This window comes from Miscanthus floridulus, chromosome 7 (assembly GCF_019320115.1).
Source record: "Miscanthus floridulus cultivar M001 chromosome 7, ASM1932011v1, whole genome shotgun sequence".
NCBI lineage: Eukaryota > Viridiplantae > Streptophyta > Magnoliopsida > Poales > Poaceae > Miscanthus > Miscanthus floridulus.
In genome coordinates, this window is record NC_089586.1 from 134,897,670 (window position 1) to 134,907,668 (window position 9,999).

Consider the following 9,999-nt stretch of genomic DNA (forward strand, 5'->3'; position numbering starts at 1 on the left):
CTTTGGTAGGTGGCTCCAGCATTCTTGAGTCCAAACAACATGGTCTTGTAGCAGTAGGCATCGAACGGAGTGATAAAAGATGTCTTGCTCTGGTCTTATTCTTTTAATGCAATCTGGTGATATCCTAAATAGCAATCGAGAAAGGATAATAGGGTGGATCCTACCATTGAGTCAACTATCTGATCAATACGCGGTAGCCCAAATGGATCTTTCGGGCAGTGTTTGTTGAGATCTATGTAGTCGACGCACATGCGCCACTCATCTATATTCTTTTTCTATACTAGAACTAGGTTTGCTAGCCAATCTAGATGAAGGATCTCTCTGATGAACCCGGTTGCCAATAGCTTCATGATTTCTTTTTTAATTGCTGCTTTCTTGTCGAGTGAGAATCATCGTAGCCGTTGCTTTACGGGCTTGGAGCCTTCATTGATATCGATTCTGTGCTCAGCCAACTCTCTTGGGACACCTGGCATGTCAGCTGGCTTCCAAGCGAAGATATCTTTGTTGTCCCAAAGAAAGTTGGTGAGCGCGAGTTCCTATTTTGCCGAGAGGTGGGCACTGATGGTTGCTGTTTTGGAGGGATCGCCAGTGCCTAGGTCGATTTGCTTGATGTCGGCTTCTTTTGGTGGTGCGAGGATGCTGGGCTTTTTAGCTGGTATCTCTAATTCTTCTTGGCTTATTTCTGCGGCAATAGTGGCTATTTCTTTTCTACCATTATTGGCTTGTGCTTTTGCTGCAATTTGGATTACCTGAACATCACAGTCAAATGCACGCTTCAAATCACTCTGAAGAGAAAGAACATCGTTAGGCCCTGGCATCTTAAGCAACAGGTACAGATAATGCAGTATTGCCATGAATTTTGCTAGTGCTGGGCGCCCAAGGATTGCGTGATATCATGAATCGAAGTCTGCGACTTCAAACTTGATGAACTCTGTACGGTAGTTTGAGGGAGTCCCAAAAGTAACCTGTAGAGTGATTTGTCCAAGTAGCATTGCTGCCTTGCCGGGTACTATGCCATAAAAAGGCGTGCTTGTTGGTGTGATCATCCTGGCGAGTTGTAGTCCCATCTTCCTTAGAGTTTCTGAAAAAACGATGTTAAGTCTGGCTCCCCCGTCGATTAGTACTTTCGTAACAGTCATTCCAGCAATGGTTGGATCTAGAACCAGCGGGTAATGGCCTGCATTTCCTACGCTAGTCCATTGGTCTTCTCTTGAAAATTCGATTGGATACTCTGACCAATTGAGATATCTTGGTGTAGCAGGTTCTGCTACCATGATGGTTCGTAACGCTAGCTTTTCTTGATGTTTGCTTCTGGAATCCAGAACCCCAGCAAAGATTACTGCTACTGTTCCCCTAGATTTTGGAATCCCTTGTCTTCGTGGTTGTCATCTTTATTTTTCTGATTGTCTTCTTTATTGTTCCCCTTACTATCTTTTCTTGTGTATCTCTCGTTGAAGGTGTAGCAATTTCCAATGGTGTGCTTTCCATTGGGGTGCAAGGAGCAACGTATGTTCTCAATGTCGTCATATCTTCTGGGCTTGGTAAATTTCTTTGATTTGTCAGCTATTGCTACTATGTTGTCTGGTCCATGTTTTCTTTCCTGTTGTCTGTTGTTTCGATGATTTTATCTGTCCGGGTTGTCTCTGTTGTTTCTATCCGGAAATCTTTCTCGTGTCTTTCCTCTACGGTAATCATCTTTTCCACTGTTCGTCTGAATTCTTCATTGTTCTTGGGTTTTCTTTGCAGAAATCTTGAAATTGCCACCTAGCCATGATTCTGTGAGAGAAAGCTTCACTTACTTCTCGTTGTGTGATGTCATGTACTTGAGCTCGTAGTTCGCCAAATCGTCGATAATAATTTCTAAGACTTTCACCTCCTTTCAGCTTGAGTCCTTTTAACTCTGCGTGGGTGATTGGGTGTGTAATGATACCCGCGAAATTTTCACAGAAAGCTCTTTGCAAGTCCTCCCAACTTCTGATTGATCCTAGATTCAATTTGTCAAACCATTACACTGGCATGGTTTCTAAGGCCATGGGAAAGAACAAGGTCTTGATGTCTATCATCTCCTCCGGCCAATTCAATCGATTGCGAGTAAATCCTAAGCCATTGCTTTGGTTCGGTCTTGCCATCATAGTTGGAGTGGTTGGATGGCTTAAACTTATGAGGCAGTCGTATTGAAGCAAGTCTGTTTGCGAAACAGGGGAATCTATCGTGTGTTTCGGCTTCTGTGTATTCTGATTCGGCGCCCCCTTCTTGCCAACTATTGTCTTGGTGAGAGTAGTTTTGCGTGGCTGTCCGAGTGGGTGCTTTGCTTCTAGGCCTTTCTTGGTTGTTCGACTCGTCGTTTTGACTATGATTTCTTCTACTTTCTCTGTTGTGACTTCCACTTGATCCAAGTCCTCTCGAAAGGCAGACTTCCTTTGATTTTAATCTTCCTGTTCATGTGATGTTGCCCTTCCATCGTGGTCCTAAGGACTGTTGATCGGAGGAAGTCCCCGGAGCTATTCCTTGTTTTTCATTGGGATATGAAGTCGCCCTAAGTTCTTCTAGTGCTTCTCGAATCTTATCATAGGGTGTATTCACTTCTTCGACGTCTTGCTCTGATTTTCTTCTATTGTACTCGGCTAGGTCTGACTCATATTTGATCCAAGTGTCCTTTCGCTGCTTAGCACGGCGTTGACGTCCTTGTTTCAATTTGTTCTTTCTTCTCTCTCTGGCTTGCCTTTGAACTCTTAGTTTCACCATCGTGCCCCTGGATAAATGGTGATATGTTAGATTCGGATTCATCTAAAGACCTGACGTCGGGTGCTTCTGGGGGACCAATGGTGATTGAGGACGGCGAATCATGAATACTTCTCTAGCGTGAGTTGTTCTATCATCGTCTATGGCTTCCGTACTATCAGAGTTGTTGATAATTTTAGTAGAGGTTTCAAGGTCACAGATCGAGTCTCCTTCTTGGTAGGGAAGAGCCATTGTTGTCACGTTGTCAACTAGTTGGGTGCTGCTATCTTCAGGAACGGAACTTGGCCAGTGGATGATGTAGTCCTGAGATGTTATAGTTAAAACGAGACCTTTCTAGGCTCTTTTCAGTGGCATTCTAAGCACCGGATTGGTGGATCCTTTGGTCCGTGTCTAATAAGATGTTGCCATGTTGTGGAGTCTGAACGGAAGAGGACCCGACTTCTTTAAAGTACTATGAGTGTACTCCGAGTAGTGTTCTTGATAGGTTGACATCGTGTTCCGGAGCTTTGTCAGAAAAGAACTCGGTTTTCCGAAAGAACTCGGATAAGACTCCGTCTCGGAAGTGGAACCTGAGTTTGAATCGGATGCGTGAAGTCGCGAAATCTGAGTCGGATTGGATATCACGAGCTACACGAATCTTCCGGTAAGCTGACCTGTCGTTGTCACCGAAATGAAAAAGTCCTGATGATGATCTGAATCTTCGAGGAGACGGTTTTGGAGCTTGCCATCGTCGCCTGCCTCGCAGATCCACGAACCGAAGATGAAGGTTGATTCTTTTGAGAAGATCATGTTGTCGAGGTCCATCGAGCTCTTAGGTGCAAAGTCGCCGAAATCCCCTACCTGGCACGCCAGCTGTCGATGTTTGACCACCGATAGCCTGCCACGGGGGTCCCCGGGGCAGTATGTTTGGGCTTCAGCGTATGCAGAACTCGACGGTTAACGCAAGAGACAGTCGATTTATCCTGGTTCAGACCCTCTATCGTTGATCGAGTAATAGCCCTACGTCCAGTTTAGCGTTAGCCTTTGTGTTGGATTGATCGTAAAGTGTTGTGTCGTACAATTGTTCTCTGAACTCCCAATCTAAGGAGCCCTGCCCTCTTTTATATAGTCAGGAGGCCAGAGTCCTAGTCGGTTTACAATGAGAGTTCCTAGTAGGATTACAGAATAATACTACTGCTAAGATTACAGGGGAAGAATCTTAGTTAAACTAGTTCTTCTCCCTTCCTTGCGGGGTATCCCGTGGATCCCGCACTGACAAGGGCCGGCCGTGTAATTTACTCTTTCTTTTGCATCGCTGGTGGCTAGTCTAGAGTCTCTATACCATGCCCTCTTCAACCTGGTTGGGATGGGATTCAGAATTTTGTTTTTTGATCTGATCTTAGGTTTACCCAGTGTGGCTGTGCCCGCATCGGCTGCACAAGCTTCCCGTGAAGACGATGGTGCACCCGGAACCAGGATTTGAGCAGCATCGCAAAAAAAGCCCAAATGTTCATCGACGTCGGCTTCTACTACGCTCCTGCCTCTGCCTCTGCCTCTGCCTCCGCCTCTGTTCTACGAGGTGAGGAGTTCAATGGTGCCTAAGCCGTGTATAGGCTAGAGCAGTGGCTCATTAGGAACCACGGGTACCAGGCGCAGTATGCGGTGTCTGAGGCTATCTCCAACAACAACACCCAAAATATAAGACACATTCGTCCTTTGGGTAGTGCTACAGGCAAAATATTCAATACCTATTCGACATCTTCTTCAACAACAAGACCCAAAAGAGAATCCTTTCTGCAAATGGGTTTCCAGGAGAGAGGATACTCATATTTGGGTTGAGTCTCTTAGACAACTCAAAATAGGTCTCACGAGGCTGATTTTAGATCTCTCGCTACCTATTTTAGAATTAGGTCTCCTTACTGGAGACGGTCTGAGCTGAGCGAGAAGGACTTCTGGAGAATGTCTGATCCCTCTCACTATGAGCACTGCCGCCGCAAGTACGGCGCTGTAGGGACCTTCATGAGCGCCCACTACAGGTCCAAGAAAGGCAGAAAGAGCGAGGAGGAGGTGCTCGAAGCTGAAGCTGCCATCCTAGAAGATGCCGATGCGGAGTGACATAACAGGCTTGGCTTTGATTCCATTTCCATCCATCATGGCTACTCTAAACATCCAGTTCTGAACTATATATCCTTTCCCCTCTAACTTGATGTGTGTTGTTGGAAGCTGTTGAATAATTTTAAGCTGTAATCACCTTTGGCTAAACAGTTACTCATTGATGGTTTCTGATAATACATTTAGTTGGAGTTTGAGAAAGTAATGAAAGCTTCCTTTATCAAAAAGAAAAAAAAAGTTGTTTTGCATTTGCATCTGTGTCTGTCAGCTTGAAATTGTATGTTGTGCCATAAAATCAGTTTTTTTTGGCAATATTCTGATAATATATATAATGAATTCACTTTTCTTCTGTAAGTTTGCTTGCCAAACTATAATTGTGATAATAATTAAACCCTGCGGGTTGCCAAATCTCTGCACACCTTTTTTCTGTAAGTTTGCCTGCCAAAATATCCGTACGCAGTCATTAGCTGAATCTTATTGTAGGATGCTACTTGTAATATGCACTACTCTCTCTCTCTCAAAAAAAAAAAAATCTCGCTTTCTACGAAGTCATATAATTTGAATTTTAACTAAAATTATAAAAATACTAACATTTATAATACAGAATATATATCATTAGATTAATTATGAAATGTATTTTATAATAAACTAATTTGGAGACATAAATATATCAATATCATTCGCTATAAATTTGGTTAAACTTGAACTTGTTTGATTGACACGAATTTCATAAGCCTTGCACAAAAAGTGGCAGTGCTACTGCCTTTATTTATTTATTAAAAAAAAGAAGGTCTGAAGGTGAAGCTTTGTTAATTTTGTTCAGAGAAGAGATTTGAGCTTTGACTATTCCTTGGCTGCTGTATCCGCCCACAGCCGTAACAGTACGGTCAGGCCCACCTGTCAACGAACGTGGACAGGCCCACACCGAGCCATACCCACTCACGCTCGCTCACGCACCGTGATAGCAAATGGCGGGAAGCAGGGATTCATTTCCCGCGCTTTTTCCCGGTCTCCCGCCAGGTTGCTCTGCCTTTAGGGCTCCGCTCCCTTGAGATCCCCTCCCATCGATCCTCTCATCTGCCCCCGCAAGCCATTCAGCCGCCGCCGCTCGTGACTGGGAAGATGATGCCGTCGAGCCAACCCGACTTCTCGCCGTCGCAGTTCACCTCCACCCAGAATGCCGCCGCCGACTCCACCACGCCTTCCAAGGTCCTCTCTTCCTCTCGCCGCGGGGACTCCCTCTTTTGCTTTCTTCAACCTCAATCCGTCGGTTCCCTTAGCCATGGACTTACCTGACTTGTGTGATTGAATTTGTCAGATGCGCGGCGCGTCCAGCACCATGCCGCTCACCGTGAAGCAGGTCGTCGACGCGCAGCAATCTGGCACCGGCGAGAAGGGCGCTCCGTTCGTCGTGGATGGCGTCGAGATGGCTAACGTACGGGGGCCTAAATTCGACACGCCTCTTCCCCTGCGCTATGCGTTTCTCAGCCTTTCCTCTTCTTCGTGCTTGGATTCGTTGACATGGACATGTTCTCGCCGTTAATTCGTCAGCCGCGGTTCCCTTTTCAGATTCGACTTGTGGGGATGGTCAACGGCAAGGTGGAGCGGACGACCGATGTGACATTCACGCTCGATGACGGCACCGGCCGCCTCGATTTCATCAGATGGTGAGCCTAACGTAACACTGCTTGTTTGGTTCTCTCATAGTCAATCCCAGAAATCTTATCAGAAAACATGACCATTTATTTACTCATAAACACCAATGCTGAACATCCACATTGGGTTATAACCAGAAAACTACATAGGTGCCTGTGAAAGGAATACCTGTGCAAGTGGAATGTTTCAGTAACAGTTCCATCTGTTGTTCCTTACAACCACTGAACCTGCCTTGCCAAGTTGCCATTGTATGCTTCCTGTCAACCTCCTTAACAACTTCAAGTTCTCCCTGCAAGGATAGTGATTCCAGTGTGACCTGATAAGTTGTTGAAGTGATACAAATTACACTGCTGATGCCAACTTGTCAAGAAAAGCTGACCTGAAAGTAACCATGTATTATGATTAGGGCACTTTGGAATGCAGGAATTTCACATGAATCAATTCATTTTCACAAGAAAAACACTGGAAACAGGACAAAATCCCGCCTTCCTCCAAAGGAGGCCTTAATTTTTCTTCTTTGAGATTTTTAGTCTTGCATTCATTGTATTCAAGAACCATGACATAGATTCCACTGGATCTGGCTGTACAACAATCTAAAACCACCTGTTGCTGGCTTTAATAACTGCTTGCAGGAACTCGTGTGGACTAACCTCGTCTTATCAGAACACATCATCTTTTACTCATAAACACAAAGCTAAACATCTGCATTAGGTTATAATAACCAGAAAACTACATAGCTGCATGTGAAAGGCATACATGTGGAAGTGGAATGTTTCAGTAACAATTCCATCTGTTGTTCCTTCCAACCACTGAACTTGCCTCACCATTGTATGCTTCCTGTGAACCTCATTAACAACTTCAAATTCTCCCTGCAAGGCTAGTGATTCTAGTGTGACCTGACAAGTTGTTGAAGTGATACAAACTGCTCTGTTTGATGCCAATTTGTCAAGAAAAGCTAACCTGAAAGTAATCATATAGTGCTTCTGGCCTTAATAATTACTTGCAGAATTCGTGTAGACTAACCAGATTTTGTTAGTTTACCAAATCTTGATGTAAAGGTATAGCACAAAATCTTCTGCAAACTGATTTAATAACCAACCTGGCCCTTGAAGTTCCTACCATGCCAAATCTTGCGTGTCAGTTCCCCAAAATGTACTCAGTCTGCACTTCAGTGAAGATTTTTTTTTCCTTTTTTGAAAAGAAATGGCTGGCTGGAGTTCTGCCATAACAACTTCAAATTCTCCCCACATGGCTAGTGATTCTAGTGTGACCTGATAAGTTGTTGAAGTGATACAAACTGCTCTGTTTGATGCCAATTTGTCAAGAAAAGCTAACCTGAAAGTAATCATATAGTGCTTCTGGCCTTAATAATTACTTGCAGAATTCGTGTAGACTAACCAGATTTTGTTAGTTTACCAAATCTTGATGTAAAGATATAGCACAAAATATTCTGCAAACTGATTTAATAACCAACCTAGCCCTTGAAGTTCCTACCATGCCAAATCTTGCGTGTCAGTTCCCCAAAATGTACTCAGTCTGCACTTCAGTGATTTTTTTCCCTTTTTTGAAAAGAAATGGCTGGCTGGAGTTCTGCCAATAATATATTGATAAGGAGATCTTTGTCTTGTTTTATAAAAGAAGATAATAGTCACCAATGTCATAATCCTACGTTCAACCAAGTTATTCATGTCTTATCATGTTGGTTGTCTGCGATTAGTAATAGGTTTCCTTACACACAGTTATGTTATTTATGTTTCTGTTTCGCAGGGTGAATGATGCTTCAGATTCTTCCGAAACTGCTGCTATTCAGTAAGTATAAGCTACAGCCTTTACATTGTTGTTAAAGCATTTCACTATCTTTTCTGGAGGAAAGTCGCCATGCTTTTGTGCGGATAGATCACAGTTTTCTCTCTCTTTGGTTATCAAGGAATGGTATGTACGTTGCGGTCATTGGAAGCCTCAAGGGACTTCAAGAGAGGAAGCGTGCTACTGCTTTCTCAAGCAGGTATCCTGGCAGTAAGTTCGTTTAAGCTGAACAATTCTTACAATGCAGCATACAAATAATATATTGATTTTTTTTAGGCCTATAACTGATTTCAATGAGGTTACGCTGCATTTCATTCAGTGTGTTCGGATGCATATAGAGAACACGAAATTAAAGGTGTCGCCCTTTCCTGTACTAAGGTCATTGAAATATTCCATGCTGTCTTTCCCGTGGCTTTGTTTTACAAGGCTTCTGGTTTACATCATAGGCTGGCAGTCCTGCACGAACCAGTTCTTCTATGGGAGTGTCAGTCTCAAATGGTTTCAGTGAATCAAGCACACCAACATCTTTGAAATCGAATCTAGTAAGTTATAGTTGCAGTTATTGCATTGATTATTTAATCAAAACCTTTTCACATATCACCGTGTCTTACTAATTCCTATAGGCACCAGTGACCAGTGGAGCAAGTGGATCCGATACTGATTTGAGCACGCAGGTGCTTAATATTTTTAAAGAACCAGCGAACCTGTAAGTCATATCTATGGGCGTACCCAGTGCGGAGAGCTCCTGCTCTGTGCGGGGTCTGGAGAAGGGTGTCCGTGGCAAGCCTTACCCTCGCCTGTGCAATGCGAGGAGACCGCGAGTGGCCCCTCCTTTTTCTTTGGTTTTGACCAGCCTTTCCAATAAACTGCCCTAAATAAAGTTTATATTACACATAATCATCCTTTTCTTTCTTTTATTTCTTTCTTATCAAAATATGATTCCACATTACCTGTCCTAAGTTTAATAATTACCCTTTCACTTAACAAATAAAAAGTTGATTTGTTGTGATGCCTTGGTTAGCAAGTTTTCTCATCTTTATTTGTCATTCTATTGTCGACAGTGAGAGTGAGCATGGGGTACATGTTGATGAAGTTATCAAGCGGTTCAAACTGCCGGAGAAGAAGATCATGTAGAGCTCTCTCTTCACTTTCACTAGCACACAGGAAAAAAATAGAGTATTCTCAGCAGCTCCTTCTGTTATGCAGGGACGCTGTTCTCGACAATGTGGACTTGGGCCATCTCTACTCAACAATTGATGACTCCCACTTTAAGTCAACTTAACCAATTGAAGTTGTAGCCAAAATCAAGAGCAGTCAGCCTGCTCGAATGGCAGAGGACTAAGTATCACTTGACAGAACTGATTCTGCCTCCTTGTACTAACCAAGGTCTGAAAAGGGAGGGAATTTTGATGGTGTTGAACCTATCTATGATGGTCCTATATGTATGGGTTATGGAAATATCATGTTGTGCCAACTAGTTGATTTGCATCATCTGATGAAGTTGTGTCAAGGAAGACTTTTGATGGTGTTAGACCTATCTAGGATGGTCCTATATGCATTTAGCTTGTTCGTTTGGCTGTGGCTTTCGTAAATGATCGTAAATTTTCAGCCGGAACAGTATTTTTCTCTCACACAAACCAGCCAGCAGTATTTCTTTACGAACCAGTAATGATACGAACCAGTCAACCGAATAGACCGATAGGT

The 9,999-nt window shown here is 43.5% G+C and overlaps 1 protein-coding gene across 1 annotated transcript; it reads left to right on the top strand.

Annotated features, from left to right (window-relative positions):
- Nucleotides 1-5,852: 5,852 nt before the first annotated feature.
- LOC136464916 (replication protein A 32 kDa subunit A-like) lies at nucleotides 5,853-9,755 on the top strand. Its single transcript, XM_066463864.1, has 10 exons — nucleotides 5,853-6,042; nucleotides 6,152-6,268; nucleotides 6,403-6,500; nucleotides 8,257-8,298; nucleotides 8,417-8,494; nucleotides 8,572-8,650; nucleotides 8,742-8,837; nucleotides 8,919-9,001; nucleotides 9,357-9,425; nucleotides 9,502-9,755. Exons 1-10 carry the CDS (start codon nucleotides 5,956-5,958, stop codon nucleotides 9,575-9,577), a joined length of 825 nt encoding a protein of 274 aa, XP_066319961.1. The 5' UTR covers nucleotides 5,853-5,955; the 3' UTR covers nucleotides 9,578-9,755.
- Nucleotides 9,756-9,999: the final 244 nt, after the last annotated feature.